The sequence below is a fragment of the Microtus oregoni genome, unplaced genomic scaffold, assembly GCF_018167655.1.
Source record: "Microtus oregoni isolate MIOR12 unplaced genomic scaffold, Mior012 000016F_ref0000370, whole genome shotgun sequence".
In the NCBI taxonomy this organism is placed as follows: Eukaryota; Metazoa; Chordata; class Mammalia; order Rodentia; family Cricetidae; genus Microtus; species Microtus oregoni.
The window spans coordinates 24,685,080-24,707,547 of NW_024543075.1; the positions used below are offsets into that span (position 1 = coordinate 24,685,080).

The 22,468-nt window shown below is 42.0% G+C and overlaps 1 protein-coding gene across 1 annotated transcript; it reads right to left on the reverse strand.

The window, feature by feature from the left end:
- Positions 1-2,464: 2,464 nt before the first annotated feature.
- Anks4b (ankyrin repeat and sterile alpha motif domain containing 4B) lies at positions 2,465-13,307 on the reverse strand. Its single transcript, XM_041666009.1, has 2 exons — positions 13,100-13,307; positions 2,465-4,276 (listed from the first exon to the last, which is right to left on the reverse strand). The coding sequence occupies exons 1-2, from the start codon at positions 13,261-13,263 to the stop codon at positions 3,199-3,201; spliced, it is 1,242 nt and encodes a 413-aa protein (XP_041521943.1). The 5' UTR covers positions 13,264-13,307; the 3' UTR covers positions 2,465-3,198.
- Positions 13,308-22,468: the final 9,161 nt, after the last annotated feature.

The window sequence follows — 22,468 nt, forward strand, 5'->3', positions numbered from 1 at the left end:
TCTACTGCTGCAGATTTGCCTCTTCCATGAATGTCACATACATCCAATCACAGGTTATGTAGCTGTGTGTATCTGTTTTAAATGTTTAAAGAAACACGGATAATGAGGCTCCTTTGGTCAAGGTTGGTAGAAACCACAACTCGTGATTCATTGAATCTAAGTGAATCAATGGTAACAGCAATCCATTGGTCCTTTATAACTAAGAGGCCAAGAGACCCTATAAAGAGAACATGTCTCATGACCAATAGATCCAAAAAAAGCATCAGGAGTCCCATATTTTTAGGTTCATTCCCCCCAATCTGATGGCCTCTCCTTACTGTGTAACTTGGGGTAGGATATGTAGACAGTGTCTCAGGAAGTTTCTCGGGAAATAGAGGGGATCCGGGCATCTACAGTGACCACAAAGCCTCTGAATTCCTTCCTGTGACAACTGCTTCTCTGCATGTTATTGATGACAAGCACAGCTTTAGCTTATTCCACAACAAAACACAGTATTTGTAAACAATTATCCCCTAATATAGCATATCCAATAACCCATATTTTTCCTTAATCCACTCACCCTGAATCCTGGGGAGGAATGAGTGCGTTCATCACCTTTGAACACCTGTATCCTGCATGGAGCCTCTTGAAGTAACTCAGATGTGAATGGAAAATTATCTAGGCAAAAATAAGTTTTCTAATAGTAGGCACACAGTCAATGGTAAATTCTACCTTGTGGTAGTCTGGCTACAGAATCCCAATAAAACTTAGGTATTGGTTAGGGGTGGTTTCAATTTGAGATTGCCATGGAAAAACAGTCAGAAAAAAAAATGCAAGACGTTTGAGAGAGGAACTGTACACATTGCTGGAGGGAAAGTAAGCTATGGAAAGCGTGGCAGCCCTTCCATAACTGAAAACAGAGCTATCATGTGACCCGGCTATCCCATTCAACATACCACACAGACCTGTCCACAATAGCCAGGAATGGGGTCAGCTGAGATGTCCAGCAACCAATGAATGGAGAAAAAATGCAGTGCATTACACAATGGAACTTTATTCAACTGTAAAGGATGAAATTAATAGATCTCAGGAATCAAAGACTGTTAAGCAAAATAAGCCCCATTCAGAAAGACTAATACCCCATATTTCTCATATACAGAATCTGTGTGTGTGTGCGTGTGCATGTGTGCATGTGTGTGCGTGTGTGTGTGTGCATGTATGTGTGTGTGTGTGCATGTGTGCATGTGTGTGTGCATGTGCGTGTGTGTGTGCATGTGTGTGTGCATGTGTGTGCGCGCGCGCACGTGTGTGTGATGTAAGCAGAAAGGGGTCTGTGAAAAGTTTAAAGATATGGAGAATGGAGAGTGAGGAACAATAGAGTAAAATGGAATATATGTGTGTGTAACAATTGCACACACATATGTATTTATACATTACATAATATATAGAGAGAGATTATATAACTATTGTGTAGCTACTTCCTCCAAATTGAAACATTGCCTATTGGAGAGAGGTTCAGAAGGCTCAAGAAGCTAAAGAGAATTATGAGATTCACAAGCCCCCTCCCAAGGTTGTGAAAGCAGCAAACACTACTGGGGAGAAAAAGCTTCTCTGGTGGAGCCACCTGCAGCTTCAGGCAGGGAGCTCCCAGGATGCATATTTTCTGAATCATCTCTCACACTTCGGGTGGGTTTTTGGCTGATACAGCAACCTTTTGAGTTTTCCATACTCCTCTTAGGTACAACAGCTCCATGGTTTTGAACTAGACTTGGGCAGAATTGTTGCTTTGACCTGTCATTGGTGTCCTATCTGGCGTTTGTGTGGGGTGGGGGTAGAATAGGCATTTGAACATAATTAAGAAAGAATGGTTTGTTTCAATGTCTCACTGAATTTTTAATCCAGAGGCTTTGCTCCATTAATACTTGGTCTCAGTGCTTTGGACCTGTGGCTATGTGGTCCATTAGAGCATGTGACAGAGGGAACCCATTCACTTCAAGGTGGACAGAAAGCAAAGGGAGGGGGTATTTAAAATCCCAATACCCACTTCAAGGCCATACCTCTATGACCTGACTTCATTTTACTAAGCCCCGTTTGGGAGATGGATGCCTACCTCCTCCCAATAGCTCCACAGGCAGATGTTCAAGCGGTTAACCTATGGTTCTTTGGGCTACATCTAAGACTGAGGCTATAACTTAGCACACTTACCCGGACAGCGGCACTGCCGATACACACTCACAAAGGGAAGGCACGCACGACAAACATGGATGCGTAACATTTACTTTAACCATCAATCTTCGGAAAACTAGTCTTCCTATACTTTTTCTACCTCTTTTTAAATCTCACAAGGCTCTAGCCCTTAGAAAGACTGTGAAATGGGTCAGGCATTGCTTTCCTGACCCTTCTTTCTCTCCCTTCACCGTCCCCTTGTTTACACACCACACTGTCAGCCTAGGCTGCCATAACAAAACACAGCAGGCAGAGTGGCTCAGACAACAGAAATTTATTTTTTCCCATCTCAGGAGGCTGGAAGTTCAAATGATTGTCAATTTTCCTGGGAGGTGAGGGGGGTGCTCTCGTTGCCTGATTGACAGCTGCCTTCCTGCTGGTCTCTTTTCTTCCTGTGTGAGCACACCCTTAATTTATCTTTCTTTTCTTTCAAGCAACATGGAATAAAGAGCCCACCCTTATCATCTCACACAACCTTAATCACCTCTTTAAAGTATTCTGTCCAAAAAGACTCACCAAGGGGTTAGGGCTTTCATACATGATCTTTAGAAATTTGGTCCATAACAGACTCCTCACATTTTCCTTCTGCATCCCCCTACCTGCTACACACTGTCCTGACTCTTAGATAGGATTACTGTAAACCCAACCCTGTTGCTTATAAATATCTGTTGAAGGATTAGGTCCATTTAAGTTGGCTTTTACGCTTCAGACCAGTGGGAGCCTTTGGTCTACACAGAATTGCAAAGGCGTAAGGAGAAACACCGTTGTCTTATTCCAAGGTCTCCTAGCTTTTCCCACTGATGGTTTACCTGAACACAGAGTATCTCCCCAGAGTCTGGCTCTCTGTATTTGGGGTCCTCTCTAAAACCCTAACACCCACACCCAGAGGTCTTTCACTGGACACAGATCAGGTACAGGCTGCCTCCTGTGGTGCTCCCAAGGGGACTGTGCATGACCCCATGCCCAGATCACCCTGCTAAGCAAGGGTCTCCATCAGAGGCTGGTGTCCACCAGATGCCCAGGATGCTGGAGCGCCTGCTTCCTCTTGTCTATGGCATTAAGGACTTTCTTTCTGGGGCCCAGCTGCATGTGAATATTCTGAAGGTCCTCATCGGAGCAAAGCAGCAGGGCTTCTAGATCAATCTGCTCTCTCATGAAAACGGGGAGGAAGTCCTCTAGGTGCTGAGCCCGCAGGAACACTTCCAGGGGAGTGGCATCAGCCACATCCTCCTCCCATTCGACTTCATCTTCATCCCAGGGAAGATCACCGGCGGTGCCATCTGCCTCGCCCTCTTCATCCTCCTCTTCATCAGCTGCCCCTTGTCTTTCGAACAGCTCACTGGGCATTTTAAACCCCAGCTCCCTCTTGCTGTCTGAGATGTCCTCGAGGTCCAGTACTCTGTTCCTTCTAAGAACAATACTCCCTAGCCCTGGACGGTTGAGAATAGACTCGTGCAGAACATCGCTGGCTTTCCCTGGCGAGAAACGGAGCTTCTCTCCGAAGTCATCTGGAAATGAGTCTTCCTCCTCCTCTCTGAACACTTCCATTACGTGCCTCTGCCCGTTTCTGTCTTCCTGCCCCACCTGCTCTGCTGTATCTTTGTTCTTCTTAAATTTTAACTTGAAGGTATCTTTAATCCCTTTAGACAGTGACCCAAATCCGCCAGTAGAAGCTTTGGAAAGGGACGACCCGGAGAAGGCGCCGTGGGAAGAAGAAAAAGTCCCAGAGTCCTCCTTGCTATAGTTGCGGGCCATCTTGCTTTGGTGCTTCTCCTGAAGTCGCTCGCATTCTCTCATCTGCCTCCTGGCGTTCCTCAGAGCCTGCTCCTTCAGTCGGGCGACCTTCTTGGGGTTCGTGGTGTTCTGTATGGTGGCAGCCTTATCCAGGAGAGCAACACATTCTTTCTGCTCCCTGCTGGCAGCAGCATCCAGTGGAGACTTTAAATCATTATCCAGGGCAAAGATGTTGGCGCCAAAATTGACCAGGAATGAGATGCAGTGGGTGTGGCCATTGGAGGCCGCATAATGTAGAGGAGTATTTCCCCAGATGTCACACTTATCAGGGTCCCCACTAGAAAAGAAAATATGAAAGATGCATGTTAAAGTGGTTTTTTTTTTCACTGAACATGAGGTCTCTAAAGAAAAACAAAAACAACCAACAAAATGCATGTTTATCCTGCCTTGACGCTGACATATGATGGCTGCTGAGTTTAGCTATGTCAGAGCCAGATACCAGATGGCCAGAAATAGGGAGAGCCATCTCCTTGTTATGCTTCCCTTTTAGAAGAAAAAAAAATCTTCCCAAAAAACTTGCTAGCAGAGTTACCTTCATATCACATTGGCCAGAGTTGGGTCACATGACTCAGAGAAAGGAAATATAGTACCATGCCTGATTCTGATTGAGCTCAATTAGACGTTTCCCTGAAGCCAAGAACAGTATCATTCAATGATATGCTTGTAAATATTTAACAATGGGCTCATCCATGGAAAAAAATCAAATCCCTGATATATAGTGTGTATGATGGTATAAATCTACACATCATGAAAATTTTCATGTTGCCACATCACCCCACTGGATACAGAGACCGGAAGAAACAAGCAATAGTATGCTATTTCCGTTCCGCCGCAACCATCTATGACTGTCTGTCACTTCAGAGCACACGCACAAGAAGAACAGTGAACTCACTGGGAAGTGGTGAATGTCAAGTGTTACATTTTAATAAAACTTGTTCAATAGTGAGTTCATGTAACTTCAATAATTTCTGTGTTTAATTGTCCTGACAACATAGCCGTATTCTCGGAGGACTTAAAGAGAGTTCATTCTAGCTAACACGTCAGCCCTCCCATGAGTCAAATATAGAAAACAAAACAACAACAAATAAACCAGTAAAAAAAGAGCTTCTATTTCCTGTGAGGCCTTGAGAAACAAGTACAGACCCTACTGAGGGACAGGACGGAGATGAATTGAAAATGCTCTCACCACTACTGGTAGGAAAGCTGAAACAGAAGCAGAAAAGACCTACTCACTTGCAAAGGATACTCATAAACCATACTGATTCTATTTTGAGTAGTTTTTTGACCCAAACATACAGTTGGCAGCAACAACAGATTAGCTGTGGTATTATCAATATGCAGAATCTGGAGCCCAACCCAGACTTACTAAATCAGAATCTAGAGCTTGACAAGATCTTCGGGTGATTCACAGACTCCCTTGGTTAATGTGGTACAACCAGAATCCTATAACTTGATGACTCAGACGTGGGTCTCCTCCCTGTCAACTCCTGGTTTCCAATCACCATCCCAGGAGTAAGTAAGACTCTCAGAGGGTGCAATGTTTTGAATGATGGTGATAGACAGCACACTTCCACTTTTATTTTTGCTGTGCTAATGGAAGAACCCAGGGCCTCATATGTGCCTATCACATGTTCTACCGTGGAGCTGTATCCACAGCAGAACAGGAGGCATCCCATAGAGTAGGCCTGTCTCATGTTTAACCATCCCTGACAAAATAAAAGTCTTACATGAGTATAACCCAGCTTGTACACTTACCCAGCCTTTGAGGCTAGCCTTGGCTACATAGTGACACCCTGTCTCAAAACCAAAACTACAATGAAGCAAAGAAACAAAGCAACAAACTAAAATCCTATCATTAAAATGTAGCATTTTCATTAAGTATGACTGTATTCTACCCTAACTGAGAATAATAATGCCCCTTATAAGAGTTTTTCTGTAAACTTAAACATGTATAACATAGAAAAATGTTAGGCAAACTATCCATGTACTATTCAGTACATATTATCAACATCTCTCTTTTCTCCATACTCATATATTTCTCTTTTCTTGTGGTCATTTGGTAAATTTCTACCACCACAACATGCTTGTGGGGTTTTTGTTTGTTGTTTGTTTTGGTATTTCAAGAGTGTTTCTCTGTGTATCTTTGGCTGTCCTGAAACTCACTTTGTAGACCAGGCTGGCCTCAAGCTCACAGAGATTCACCTGCCTCTGCCTCTCAAACCCTGGGATTAAAGGTGTGTGCCACATGAGTGTCCCACAATATGCATGCGGAGGTCTGAGGACAGTTTACAGCAGTCAGTTCTCTCCTTTCACCATGTGGGACCCAGGGGTCAATTGCAGGTCATCAGACTCAGTGGCAAATGCCATTACCCACTGAGCCATCTCACCAGCCATTTGTGTGTTTGGTTTTGAGGCAGCATCTTACTCTGTTTCTCAGACAAGCAGGAACTCACTATGTTGTCCCAGCTTGCCTCAAACTCATGGTGATCCTTTTGCTGCAGCTTCCCACGCACCAGGATTGCAGGGGTTAACCACCATGCTAGCCTAGTTCTTGTAGTTAAGTATTTACAGTTTTATTTATTTATTTATTTATCAAGTAGTTATGCTCCATTTACCCAATTAATTTTCCCAAAAGGAAAAAGCCTGCATTTTTTCTCATTTTATCATCTGTAGTTTCTAGCAGATATCTCAAAATCTGTCCAATGAAGACACACAACTGGTTTTCTCAGCAAAGATCAAGATATGCTCAAGCTCCTAGAAACTTCAGTAGCAGGGCAGCTCTGGCTACGCCCTAACGAAGCAGAAGCAGTGTTACCACATCCGCGTTTCAAACAAAGGCTGAACTCCAGAATTTCATGGCATTTATTTTAAATGTTGGATCAATTTTAAATGCAAAAAAAAAAAAAAACCACAGTGAAATCCAATAAAAGCCCATTTCTGGGCTAGATCCAGCAGCCATAAGGCTTCCTGTTTCACACAGAGAAGAGCATGGCACAGACAAGGATGGTTGATGTCACGTGGCATATCTGGGCATACATCGGCACGACCTGATAGTATGGAGTTATGGGTAAAGGAGTGGGAGGAGGAAGAAAAGAAAGTGAGATTGAATCTAAGGAAAGCAAAGGCTACATAATGCCGTTTTGTTAGGGAGTCTCCATTAAGAGGGCCCTAGCCAGTTAGCCCAATTTAATTATTTCGGATCAAAGAAGACCCCGTCTTCCAGTCTTGGCACAGTCAAATCTTTGGGGAACATAGTTCCTCATCTCCAAACATGTGGTTTCACTTTTTGTTTACTTAACTGAACACCATATTCAAAGGACCCCTTAAGCACCCTAGACATCAAAGCAGCGCTGGAAAACAGCCAAGATGTGACTATGGTATAAACAAAAACACACTGACTAAATTCGCCTGGATTATCCTTGGATCGGATGAACTAGAGCAGGAAGGGCTGGGCAGGGTGAGTTGTAGCAGGAAGTAACAGGGTGTTAAGAGTCTGGGTTAGAGCCATAGACTTCAGGCAGAATGAGCGAATTTTCCCATCTCAGTGGGGCTTCAGTGATGCTTTTAAGATCCAAGAAAGAACATGAGAAAATCCTGAGATGGGGCCAAGGTGGATCTTCTTTAAAGAAAATTTCAAATGTTGTCAGGAAGATGATCCATGGGTTTTCCTAGTGCATCTAAACCTTAAGGACAGCTTTCCAATCAATATAAATTTATTTTGCTATTGTCAATCTTCATGAAATCTTTCTAAACCTAATCCTTCCTTTCTCTGCCTCTAACTGTTTATAAGGAATCTTTCTATGTAACTAGGGCTGACTTTCAACTCTGAATCTTCCTGTCTCGGTCTCCTGATTTCTAGGATTACAGGTATGTACCACCATGCCTGCCTGACTCACATGTCTGTGTGTGTGTGTGTGTGTGTGTGTATGTGTGTGTGTGTGTGTGTGTACACACGTATGCATGCTCCAGTTCATACTCATAGAGGGCAGAGGTTAACATGGTTGTCTTTCTCCATTGCTTCTTCATTTTTGTTCTTTTTGAAACAGGGTTTCTCACTGAAAGTAGAGCTCACCAATTAGCTAGACTGACCAGCCAGCAAGCCCCAGAGATGCCCCTGTCCCTGCCTCTCCAGTGCTGGGAGTCCAATGCCTCCTGCTAAACCCAGTTTTCTGGCTCACATTTCTTAGTAGAACCAGGCATATATCTCTTCAGCCATCTACAAACCAGCACCTTTGTGTGATAGATTGAATCTAATGTCAATATTCAATCTAGTGTTGATAGTTTTTTCCTAAAAGAGAAACTCTCTGAGAAGCAGTTTAAAATAAGCCATATTTTGCTCTTGATTTTTAGTAAGCAATAATTTTGGTTAATAATTTTTAAAACAGCTTGTTATTGTTGCTAAGTGGGTAATTTGCCTAAATTACGACCCTCTAGGCATCTGCTCCACTCCGATTTCTTCTTTTGAAGTTGATTTTGAATATGTGTAAAGCTGTTCTCGGAAAACAATAATTCTATCGAAATGGTTTTTTTCTACATAAAAAGGAATCATTTGCACTTATAACAATTAAAGAAATGTCAATTAAAACCTTACACTGCCAGTGTTTGCCTATCCAGCAGAAAATGATTGAAAACTATCTGTTGTTTGGTTTTAGTGAGATCTCAGGGTGAGTATCACGCTTGGAAAAGCATTATCTGGCTCAGATTGCTTGGCAGGATCAAAAGACTGACATCAGGGCACCTCCCAGAAGTCACCGTTCTGCTTTGAAGAATGTATCCCAAGGGAACGTGAGGCCTTGGACAAAGCTGAATGAACAAGGTTGTTCCTTTCAACTCTACTTATAACAGCCAACAAAAGTCAAACCGTCTTCACTGACAGAGCAAGAATCGAGAAGGAATTAAGTGTTATGAATGGGCAACTAATTGAATAAATTACAGAATCAATTTGCCTGCATCAGTGAATGAATGAAAAAACGTATGCATGTATGTACATATATACATATACGTGTGAGAGTGTGTGTGTGTGTGTACAATGGAATACTATCTTTCCTTAAAGAAAAAGACAATCCTACATTTTGAAACATGGATGAGCCTGGAGCACCTTATGTGAAATGAGCTAGACACAAAAAGACAAACACCTCACAATTTCACTTAAATATGGAATCTAAAATATATAGGACCTGTAGAAGTCTCTTGAGTAGACAGTGGTTGGAAGTAGGAGAAGTGTGGTGATATAGGTTTAAAGATGCAAAATATCCATTAAGAAGAAAAAGTTCAAGCAATTCAATCTACAATACGGTGCCAACATAAAAAACAATGCTTTTCGTACTTGAAATTTGTTAAGATATATTTTAAATATCATCACCACAAAAATTGATAAGTGTGCCAAGGTATTACATAATTAGCAGGATCCAGTCATGCCATAATGTAAATGTATGTAAAATACCATACTGTATATCATAAATATATGCACAATTTTGGAGACAGAGACTTGCTATGAAGTCCAGGCTGGCATCATTCTCACGACATTCCTGACTCAGAGTGCTGGGAATATAGGTGTGCACTATCATCACGCCTGGCTGTGCAATTTTTATTTGGTAATTTAACATATATAAGTAATGATTAAACCATACCATAGACTATCATGTAGCCATGAAAAGTAGTGTTATGCATATCAGCTTTTAAGGGCAAATTGTTAATGACATATTCTTAATTTATCCTTATGCTTTGGATGATTGCCTTTTAAAAGAAAACCATACATGTGCACATGTGGGCAAAAGAAAAACTTGGATGATCATATTTATCAGTTAGCATTTTGGAATGAGTGACCTTAAAATTAGAATTATATAGCAGAGGCTGACAGATTTATGCACTTAAAATATATGTTATATATCCATGTATTTGATAAGTATATATAGCATATTATATATGCAAATATTTCTATTTTATTTAGAAAATATCATTTGTTAAAATATGAATTGTAAGCATATTTATAATATATATGACAAATAGTTGATACTGTTAACTTTAAAAGCATTTTGAAAACTGGAGATCAATCAGTGGGTAAATTGTTTGCTACAGAAGCAAAAGGCCCTAGGTTCAGATCCCCAGACTTTATATAAAGTCAGATGCAGAGATATCTCTAATACCAGTGCTCCTCTGGCAAGACGGGAGGCAGGGACGGAAGGGTCCTTGGAGGCTCATAGGTAGCTAGTCTGTGAATAACAAGAGACCACTCTCCAACAAGGTGGACAGTGAGGACCGACACACGGAAGTGCCCTCTGACCTCCACGTGTGCACTGTGGCATGCCAACACCATCATTCACCCCTTACACACACACACACACACACACACACACACACACACATCTTTGAAAGTCAATTTTATAAACCAGTGTTGAGGGCCCCACCATAAAAGGGGCAGGGTTACAGATACACAGCTCACAAAAGTGGAAAGACAATATCTGCTCAGCGGGGGGACTTCTCAACTTCAGTAGGAACCCCACCTTCCACCTCGAGAAAAGGATTGCTTTGCAAGGAAGGGGATTTGCATTTCCTTTTTGTTTGTTTGTTTGTCTACTCCTTCTTTTGTCTCCTCTACTGTGTGAGGACTCCACCTTTCTTCCCTCCTGAGGGGCCAGCAATAGGAGCCATCTTGGAAGTGGAGAATGAGGCTCTAGGCACTGAACTTCTTGCCAGCCAGATCTTGGACTTCTGAGCTGCTCTTAGAACTCTGGGGAAAGTTCTATCCTCTAGAAATGACGTTGCCTGTGGTACTCTTTGATCATAGCACAAGTGGGCTAAGATTCACGCCAACTGATTCAAAAGCTTCAGTTCTGTGGATGTACACTTAAAAAGTATGAATGAAGATTTATGTAGAAAAATAATCATCACAACACTGCAAATTAGAAAAAATATATCCAATGGGGGCTAACCTAAGAAGTAAATTTGCTGATTATAATACTAAAGTGTCCTTATAAATCAAGGAAACGTGAGATCCATCACTGCTATAACAAATAACTGAGGCATTGACTCAAAAGAAGAAAGATTTATCTTGACAAGTTTTCAGAAGCTTCGGTGAAGACTGTGGGCATGCTCATGACATGTACCTCAATTCAACGAGGTGTCCATATCTGCAATCTGTTTAATCCAAACATGAATGTTGACCCTCTCTCCCTTTATTAGCTCACTTCTAATCACCAGCTAGTCTACATCCAAATTGCACCTCAAACCTCCCTACGCCTCCCACACCCCTTGTCACCCTGTTAGTTCAGTTCACCTTGAAGATCCTTAAGCATTCCCTGTAAGCACTGGGCAACCACCAGAACAATATTCATAAGCGTAAATCTATCTGCTGCGTCCCTTGTAAACACAGGGTGTGGTTTGAGACTCATGTCCTTAACAGAACTTTCAATGCTCCTGGTTTTGTTGCTTAGGCTTGTCTTGTCCCTGGGCAAATCATGTCCAGCCAATCTCAACATCTTCCATCCCTGGAGTGCGCAATGATGTTTCCTTCAATCCTCGATCAGCTCACTGTCTTTCTAATACAAGCTGAATCTTCCCCTCTCTAAAACAGGCTTGGTAATGTCTACTATATACCACTTGCTTGTCTTTCTCTCTCAAATCTGATTGCCACAACAGAAACCAGGACATTTTGTTGATCAGCATCCTCTAGACAGCACCAAAGATGAAGGAGAAGAAGAATCAGAGGAGGAGGAAGACCAAGAAAGAGGAAGAGGAGGAAGACAAGGAGGAGGAAGGGAGGACTGTCACCTACCAGATGTTAGCTATGCAATATACTGAATACATTCACTTGGCTCCTTCCCTCCCCAGCTCTTCCTTCTTCCCCTAACTCGCTCCCTCAGATTCCTCTCTTGCTTCATCTTTAAGAAACAGCTGCCAACCCTGGCTAGCCCTCTAATAAAGGGCAGGGCAAGCAGAATAAGAGTTAGCAAAGACGAATTAACATTTAAGGCGTAGTGTGTGCATATGTCTGTCTGTCTTTTTCTCCTTCTCTCCCTATTTCCTCTGTGTATGTCTGTTGGTCTGTCTCCCCTCCTGACTTCCCACCCGTGTGTGTATGTGTGTCTGTCTGTCTTTCTCTCTCTCTCTCTCTCTCTCTCTCTCTCTCTCTCTCTCATTCTCTCTTTCTCTCTCTCCTCCCTCTCTCTGTCTGTCTGTCTTTCTGTCTGTTTCACTCTCTCTTTTCCCTCTGTCTGTCTGTCTTTCTGTCTGTTTCTCTCTCTCCTCCCTCTCTGTGTCTGTTTTTCTGTCTGCTTCTCTCTCCTCCCTCTGTGTCTGTCTATCTGTTTCTCTCTGTCTCTTCCCTCTCTGTGTCTCTCTGTCTGTCTACTTCTCTCTTTCTCCTCTCTCTGTCTTTCTGTCTCTCTCTCTCCTCCTTCTCTGTGTCTGTCTGTCTTTCTGTCTGCTTCTCTCTCTCTCTTTCCTCCTTCTCTGTGTCTGTCTGTCTTTCTGTCTGTTTCTCTCTCTCTCTCTCCTCCTTCTCTGTGTCTGTCTGTCTTTCTGTCTGTTTCTCTCTCTCTCTCTCTCTCTCTCTCTCTCTCTCTCTCTCTCCCCCCCTCCGTGTCTGTCTGTTTCTCTCTCTCTCTCTTCCCCCACTAATCTCTATGTGTGTTGTGTGTGTATGTTGCCTAGAAAGAAAACTAAGGAGAGGTGTCCTGGAGATCCCTTTTATGTGAAGCCAGAAATTTCATTCAAGAATCAGGAATTTACAGCAAAACTGAGGTCTCAGAAGAGGTAGATTTTAGTGATACAGTTGAAAAAGTAAAATAAAAACATGTCCTAACCAAGGAGATGGACTGAGCTGAGAAGAATGGTGACCTCTTTCTAAAGAGTCAACCGTTTAACTTCCATGGAAATGATTTCTAATGCATACAATTACAGTACTCACCCACCCCTCGGGCTCAGTGACTGCCAGGGGGCTCTTCTCACAGGGAAAGAAACCATACCTAGCTTCGTCTTGTCTTTCTCTGAGAGCCAACTACTTAGAGAGCCTAGAAAGAGGCAAACTGTCTACTCAAGAGTCCCTGCCTCTTTGTTCTGCCGTGGGGTCCTCCAGGCTGCCCGGACAGAAATCACTCACCCTCTGCTGCAGATTATTTCCAGGGCCTCGAGGTTGCCGTGGTAGGCTGCCAGGAGCGTGGGAGTCATGCCATCATCATCTGAGAGGTTCAGATCACGCTTAGTGGCCTCCTTCAGGAGTTCCAGGTAGCTGTCACTCGCTGCTTGGTGATAGCGGGTAGCCATTTTTTTCTGCCACCAAGGGCTTGGCCAGGTATCTTTGTCTGCGCAGGGCTGGTGGTACAGCCTTCCAACAGGGCTGGTTAATCAGTGACAGGGACCATTGCCTCAGGCCAAAGCTCATTCCAGCCTCATTCCTTGGAAGGCAGCCAGGAAGGCCTGAAGCTCAGAGTCAGCCCTTTCCTCTCAGAACCAGTCATGACAAGGAACGCGGAGGCCTGTCGTGTCTGTCATGAGTGTGGTGAAGCACATTTAATCTTTACTGTGTCCACTAACAAGTGTCAGATGTGATACTGGTCACCCAGGCACAGAATGTAGAAAATAATCTCAATAAACTCAGAACTGTTTAAGTTTACTGGTGTGGGAAAAGAAGTGTTTCCATGGATGTTTACACATATAATTTGTACAACTTGAACCTTATCATTTGAAATATAAAAAGAATGCTTTTGGTAAATTTACAGTAGCAAAACCGCTACCATAGTGTGGAGAGCAGCTGCATGACAGACCTGAAAACAAACAGGTTGCCGTCCAGGAATTGCGGCAATACAAGCCTGGTCTAGGTAATTTCACACGAAGGATACAGAGCACTTCCTGGCTGATGAAGGATGTAACTGAGTGAAGCCAGTCTAAACCAAACACAGCCCGAACCACAGGGGGCACCCTGTAAACCCAGGGGCCTCTGGAAATTAAATATCAACCAATCAGAACTTCCCTCATTTACATAATAGTGTTTGCCCTGGGTCACCCTAACCACAGTGGAGGGCTTCAACATGGCCAACTCCTACACGCCACTATTTCACGTAAGTGATCTTTTTGTTCATGCTGCTATTGTCTGTCAATTACAGCGCATTTAATGAATTCATTTCTTTCTGATCTCGCCAGTCTTGTAAAATTCAAATACTGGCCAATGGCACACTTACGACTCAATTTTGCAACATTTCCTCCACACTAAAAACATCCCTTATTAACCTATAATCCTGGAACCCCTACCAACTCAGACTCTCACATTCTAAATAAACAATTAAATATAAAAACAAAACTCTAAAAAGATATCCTTTGTGTAATGAATTCCTACTCCCAGCCCTAGAAAACCATGAATAGATCTTCTCTTTCTATAGTTGCATTTGTGAGTATTTTATATCAATGAAATCCTGAGCTACAAGTTTTGGGGGCTCTTATATAAAAGGAGTATATTTTGAAGTTCATCCTTTTAATTGTTGAATAATGTTCCACTGTACTAACATTTCAAATATCCTTTATCCATTTAATACTTGTATTGGTTTGATATTTAAGTTGCTTCCTTTTTTTTTTTTTACATCTGTTGGGTATATAGCAAGGCAAAGAATTTCGGTTTTCATAGTAATTTGTATTTAGCTTTAAGGAATTGTCAAATAGAATTTGTAAGAACAGTAAGATAGCTATGGTGGACTGATGGATGGTATATTTCAGAATAGCCAGGGAGAGCATTTCACAGAGAAATGATAAATGTCTTAGGTGATACGATTTGATCAATGTATATATGTATTAAAACTTTACTACGAATAACAATATATACTTTAAAGGTACCATGTTAGAAATTGTGTGTGTGTGTGTGTGTGTGTGTGTGTGTGTGTGTGTGTTGAGGTAGGATTTGGCTTATCAGGTAAAGTCCTTGCCTCACAAATACAAGGATCTGAATTTGAAACCCCAGAACTCACATAAAAAGCCGGACACAGACGCACCTGTCTGTAATTCCACCTCCTACGTCAAGGTAGAGGTATACACAGGAGAATGCCTGGAAGAGCTGGGGGAAGCAGAAGTGACAGGAGACTCTGCCTCAAACTCAAGAAGCAAGGGCTCACAGCTGAGGTTGCTCACTGACTCCACCCATGCACCCTGACTCTTATGTGCTCGTGCTTACACACAAAAACATGCATGCACGTACACATTCTCTGTCTCTCTCTGTCTCTGTCTCTCTCTGTCTCTCTGTCTGTCTGTCTGTCTCTCTCTCTCTCTCTCTCACACACACACACACACACACACACACACACACACACACACACGGGGGTGGGGGCAGGAGAAAGAGAGAGAGAGATCCTAGGAGGGCATTACACATGAGGGTTCCTGTTTCTCTGCATCCTTGCCCGCTCTTGCTACAGCCACTTTTTCTCGTGGCCATCTCGGTGTGCGTGAAGTGACATTATTATGGCTTTAGTTTGCGTTTTCCCAACAACGCCTTTCAACTGCCTCTCGGCCACTTTTACATCTGCTCTTCAAACATTTTCCGCGAGTTTTCATCTGTCGTTCTATTACCAATGGATTGTGATAATCCTTTATATATTCTGTATATAAGTTTTCTGTTAACTATTTGGAACAGAATGAAAAGGGAAACAGATCAAAATTTATAAGATGAAAGTTGGAGCAGAGTTGAGGAGAACATTTGCGGGTTTTCTAACACCTAACTTGCAAACTTGTCTGTAACCAACCTAAAATTAAGTGCCTCAAATTCCTCAGTCACAAGGCTCAACCGTGCTTTATATAAAGAGACAAAGCTAAGGCATAAAATCGTTGAAGGACTGAAAAGAAAAATTATATCAAATAAATACCAATAAAAATACTGTAGATAAACTTGTAACAGACAAAAAAAGTCCCAAAAGTGTTTATACAGATAATAAGAGGTGATACTAATGAGGGAAATAAAATTCATTTAAAAGAATATTTTGGAGCTTTAATATACCTAATGTGATGTTTTGAATGTCTCTCATAACCTCACAAGTCTCAGGCGTTAGAATACTCGGTCCCCAGTGGCAGTTGTTTGGGGAGGGTTAGAAGGTGTGGCCTAGTTGCAGATAGTATGTCACTGGGGTGGGCTCTGAGGCTTCAAAAGACCCATGCCATTTCGAGTTAGACTCCTGTTTGTGGTTTGAGATATGAACTCTCTGCTGCTCAGCTATCTGCCATCACAGTCTCTAAGCCTCTGGAACTGTAAAACCAAAATAAACTCTTTCTTCTGGAAATTTTCTTGGTGATGGTGTTTTACCACAGAAATAGGAAAGTAACTAAGACACTCAACAAGAAGACGAGGTCAGTAGGAAGAGGCTCATGCTGCCAAGCCTGAAGACCAAAGTTTGATTCCTGGGACCCACAGGATGGAGCACGTTGTCCTCTGACCTCCACACACATACAGTATAGCACACGCACCCCCATACACAAAGAAACAAAATGTAATATGTATACCTAATAACACAACCTCCAAACAGAAGAAGAAATTAAGCAGAATTTAAAGAAAAAAAAAGCCAAGTATATAACCATAGTGAAATTTCTAATGTACTCGATTATGGCAATAAATATTAGCGATGATACAAAAATTTGAATGCAATTGCCAAGCTTTATCAAATAATTACATATAGGAAGGATCATATGCCCAATAAAATGCCTGAATGGGGGGCTGGAGAGATGACTCAGTGGTTAAGAGCACTAACTGCTTCTCCAGAGGTCCTGAGTTCAATTCCCAGCACTCACATAGCAGTCCACAACTGTCTGTAACTCCGGTTCCAGGTGATCTGACACCTTCATACCAATGCACCTAAATGAAAGTTAAATAAATTAAAAATAAAATAATAAAAATAATAAAATGCCTGGATGTTCACACACACACAAAATATTTAAAAATAAAAATTGATCAAATAAAAAGTTTTATAAATATGTGTTCTTTGAACATACAAGTAGCAATCTAGGCATATATATTCCCTTGTATATTTTTATACCATTTTCATTTTAAAATGTATTACTTATCATTTCTCCCTTTTTGACACACTGTATTTTCCCACATTATTAAAAAAAATAGCCTTCACTAAACTTACGTGAAGATGGTCTACTTTTAAATAATTGTGCATTCTGTTTAACTCTTTTTTGTTCAAATCTTTATTCCATAAGAATTTGTTTACGCTGCAAGAGTGCACAGCTTCCATCTACAAGTTCCTCACAGCAGTGACTGCTCCAATGGTCACTGGAGTTTCTTCCCTTTTCCCATTTCTTTTTATAGCAGTGGAAGCTGTACAAGCTACCTCAGGGTAGTACTATTCAGCTATAAAAAACAACCTTTGTCAAAAAATATCAAATGGAAAAAAGAAAGCATATTTAACAAATGGTGCTGGCATAACTGGATATCAACATGTAGAAGAATAAAAATAGATCCATATCTATCACCATGCACAAAACTCAAATCCAAATGGATCAAAGACCTTAACATAAAGCCAGCTACACTGAACCTCATAGAAGAGAAAGTGGGAAATATACTTGAACACATTGGCACAGGAGACCATTTCCTAAATATAACCCCAGTAGCACAGACACTGAGAGAAACAGTTAATAAATGGGCCCTCCTGAAACTGAAAAGCTTCTGTAAAGCAAAGGACATGGTCAACAAGACAAAGCGACAGCCTACAGAATGGGAAAAGATCTTCACCAACCCCACATCAGACAGTGGTCTGATCTTCAAAATATACAAAGAACTCAAGAAATTGGTCATCAAAAGAACAAATAATCCAATAAAAAATGGGGTACAGACCTAAACAGAGAACTCTCAACAGAAGAATCTAAAATGGCTGAAAGACACTAAGGGAAATGCTCAACTTCCTTAGTCATCAGAGAAATGAAAATCAAAACAACTCTGAGATTCCATCTTACACCTGTAAGAATGGCCAAGATCAAAAACACTGATGAGAACTTAGGCTCGAGAGGATATGGATAAAGGGATCACTCCTGCATTGCTGGAGGGAGTTCAAGCTGGTACAGCCCCTTTGGATATCAGTATGGTGATTTCTCAGAAAATTAGAAAACAACCTACCTCAAGACCCAGCAATACCACTTTGGGGTATAAACCCAAAGGATGCTCAATCGTGCCACAAGGACATTTGCTCAACTATGTTCATAACAGCATTGTTGTCATAGCCAGAACCTGGAAATAACCTAAATGCCCCTCGACTGAAGAATGGATAAGGAAAATGTGGTACATTTACTCAATGAAGTACTACACAGCAGAAAAAAATAATGACATCTTGAGATTTGCAGGCAAATGAATGGATCTAGAAAACATCATATTGAGAGAGGTAACCCAGACACAGAAAGACAATTATCATATGAACTCATTCATAAGTGGTTTTTAAATATAAAGAAAAAAAAGAAGAAAAAAGGGCCTACAAATTGCAATCCCAGAGAACCTAGACAACAATGAGGGCCCTAGGAGAGACAAAAATGGATCTTATCTACATGGAAAGTAGAAAAAGAAAAGAATATCTCCTGAGTAAATTGGGAGCATGGGGAATGGGAGAGGGTTAAAAGGGAGGGGAGAGGCAAGGAGGGGAGCAGAGAAAAATGTAGAGTTCAATAAAATCAATAAAAAAGCAAGTTTTGTTTTAAGCAGAGAGAGACAGACAGACAATATTTTAAGTAAAAAAGGAAAAAGAAAAGGTCAAATTTTTAAAATTCAGTTTCACATGAGCCTCTGTAATTTAGACACAGTTGTATTCATTAGTGCAGTGTAACATAGAAAAAAATATAACCAGAGAAAAATCTTCTCAAAAATGAATTATTTATGATAGAGTCTTAAGTGTCAATCTTCTAAGACTTGACTGTCAGAAGATGGTGCAAATGATAATGAATGAGAAAATAAGAGGATGCAGATGAGAATGAAGGCAGAGAATGAGGAAGGCAGAGTGAGGGCTGATGAGATGGCTCAGTGGGTAAAGTGCTTGCTGCCAAACCTGATGACCTGGTTTCAATCCCTGATGACCCAGGTTCAATCCCCGGAAGGAGACAACTGGCTCTTTCACGTTGTCATGTGACCTCAACAAATAAATATGCCACGACGTGTGCATGCACACATACACAATAAATGTTATCGAAGAGGAAGAGGAAGAAAAGGAGGAAGGAGAGGAGGGAGATGAAGCCGAGAGGAGAGGAAGAAGAAGAGTGGGTGGAGGAGAAAGTAATTACAAAGGAAAATGGTGCAAAGGTGAGGAGAAGTAGGGGTGATGCTTGGCTTCAGACACTCTTTTTTTTTTTTGTTTGTTTTGTTTTGTTTTTTTCAAGACAGGGTTTCTCTGTAGCTTTGGTGCCTGTCCTGGAACTAGCTCTTATAGACCAGGCTGGCCTCGAACTCCCAGAGATCCGCCTGCCTCTGCCTCCCGAGTGCTGGGATTATAAGGCATGCGCCACCACCGCCCAGCAACTTCAGACACTCTTAAACTTAAACTCACCCATGAATGGTAAGCTATCTGAACTCATGTTTTAAACAACCAAGATCCTGATACCCTCTGACATTTCTTGGGCAAGCTTCCTTGTGAGACGGGGTGGAGAAGAAAAGCAACGGCAACACCTCCTGCCGAAGGTGAAGCTGCTTCTCATTACCTCTCCTGGAGGTGAGGCTAAGAAGGAAGACTGAACTCAGCTGGAAGACCTGCAGCTTCAAGATCTGTGGTGTGGCAGCCGTCTGTGTCTCCATTTCCTTGTGAATGAGATTGTCGCTAATAATCATAGCGCCAGCAAACAACTTGACAGTAGAAAAGACAGAGTGAGAACCAACAGTCCCTTACAAAACGTCAAGTATGGTTTACATATGATGAGCAGACAGAAAGAGAACTATAGTCTAGCGACTGGTGCATTCCCTTATTCCCTGGAGGAAATAAAATGCATGGGAAATAGAAAATTTTGTAGGGAAATTAAGTGAACAGAAGTTAATCAAAAAGCAAACCAAAAGCAAAAAATATAGACTTCCTTATCACGCAGACATCAGCCCCTTAGGAGGCTTTGCAACAATGAGGAGCTATGGGCTCTGGGCAGGTTTGACTGCCTGATCTTGAGGAAAGGCAGCATCTTTCCTGCCCTAACCATGTGCCACAGGGCTTGAGGAGAGCTGGGGAAGAATATTTCCTACACACACAGTAGAGAGACTTGAGGGTCAGACGTGAGTGCCAGGGACTTCGGTCACAGCCCTTTGCTACTTTTGAATTGGAGCCACACCCTGTCACACCTCTTTACACCCTGGCAAAGCCAGAACAGCTCACCTCAGGGAAGCGTCCTGCCTGCCAGTGCCTTGTGTTAGCCAGAACCCCCACCACTGAGTCATTTTAGGTGAAAGACTTTCTACCTAGACACCATTCCATTTTACCAGCAACCAGAAGAAACCGGATTAATAGACACCCTGCCAGGCAACACCTGAAGAAGCTCTGCCTCGTTGAGTACCTGTCCCACCCTCCACAGAGCAACCATTGGCCACTGTCAAGTGTCCTTGGCTTAGGTTTTAGCTGCCTTGCCCAAAGCACCAGCAGCTGCCTGAGAGTGACAGCGGGTTGAGCTGTTTGGGTATTCCATCTACCATGGAGTAAAATCCAGGCCCAGAGGAGCCAGAACGCAGATGAAGAAGTTACCTAAAGCCTTCTGTCTAGGAAAACAGAGCCCCATTGTCCCTGTGCATGGGAGAGAAGGCACGCAAAGAGGAGTGGTGTTTGGTACTTCCCATCTATCCTAAGACAGAAGCTGCTAGCAGATGTAAATTAAACATCTTTGTTATTTTGAAAACCTATTCATGCTTAATTGGGAAAGAAATTCAACGGGTTGTGTGGCCCAGAAACAAATACTTTCTGTAACAAGTTTGGCCCCTGTCGCTAAGAGATTTGGTTTCCAAAGCAGACTGAGTTTGTTCTTTGAGGCCATTCTTGACTAATTATTATTCATGACTAATTACAGAAGAAACGGGCCTCGCTGGGAAGCGCATTCACGTGAAATAAAGAGGAGCAAAGATCAGAGGAGCACACAGCTTTTAACAAGATTACCCCCACCTAATGAGAATACCATGAATTTTAATGGAAATGAAACAGTAACAAAAAAAACGTGACTAAAAGAGATGACAAAAGTTCTGTTGTCGCGTGGAAAACCCGCAGGAACTCACGGGAACCTTCTGAGAAATCTTGGGAAAAGCACAGCCGATGCCTTCATCTATAGGATAATAACAAAAGTGTTTGAACTATTTGGTGTGGGACTTCCCTGTTCAAAAGGGATTTCAGCATCTCTGCTTCCGATCTAAACACATACATCCCATGAAGTGAAGGTCACTGGCAATGTTTGTCTTGGAAACCCTGCCTCTAAAAACACAGACACAAGCAATCAAGAGGAAACACTGTCTGAACTTTTGTTTTTACTTCTCCGAATAAAAACACTGGTGGAAATATTTAGGTGGGTAAGCTGCCTATTGAAATTGTAATGTCCCTGAAGTATTGATCGGGCTTAATTTAGTCACATAAGATGCAAGCTACTGAAGCCCTATTTTTCTGCCACAAAAAATAAGGATAGAATTGTTATTGTACCATCTGGTTTACATGAGGAATCTCTTGGCATTTCTTAACAGCACTCTTTATAAATGCCAAAGCCCAGATGGCACACATTGTAACAGTGGGGAGTTTTATAAAGGCTTCAAAAAACAAATTCTTTAAAATTTGAATACTGGCTAGTCTAAGCAAGGGCTATGAATTTAATTTCCAGTGACTGAGCCGGCCTTGTCAGCAGGGCACATTTCCCCTTCCCCTTCACGCTCTTCTCCTTCCTCATTTGTCGCTGGCGCTGTCACCTAGAGACTTTGATCAAGAGAATTCTTCTGTGAGTGAGTCACCTGTGTAAATCGATGACCTGAGTCCTCATTCAAAGCTGAAAGTCTAACTGCAGGAACAATGGGTATTAAGAAAAAAACTAATATTAACTGGCAAATTAGTTCAAGATGGCAGAATTTACCACAGTGGAGATATTCCAACACCCTTTAGCAGACCACCAAATCACATCCAAACCATTCAATGCTTTCAGAGCTGGGCTGGGGAAGGCGGGCCAGCTTGTGCTGAACCCTGTGCTAAAATAAAGCCAGCCTGGAGCAGTGGTCAAGAAGGCCTACTCTACAGTCAGAATTTGATAGACATTGAAGCTCCAAACTGGATTTTACCATGCACTTGAACAAATTTCTTCTCTGGGAGCCTCAGTTTCCTTCTCAGTTGTGGGGAAAGCTTTCCAGGTTATTGCAAGTAATCACTGAATTGATTCTTTTAACAACTACTGAGCACTGTCTAGTGTATGTAGTGAGTGCTCATTGAGTCTAAGTTAGCAAAAGAAGTACGTCTCCCTGCTTACGCCAATCACAATCCATAGCATTTGCTAGAGCATCTTCTTTCTTCTACAGTTTTCTCCT

Bases quoted from the DNA above. Each gene is read 5' to 3' on its own strand.
- Anks4b (XM_041666009.1), bottom strand. From the start codon at position 13,263: ATGGCTACCCGCTATCACCAAGCAGCGAGTGACAGCTACCTGGAACTC. The intron at 4,277-13,099 runs GTGAGTGATTTC...TTTCTTTTCTAG, and splicing joins GAAATAATCTGCAGCAGAGG to TGGGGACCCTGATAAGTGTG.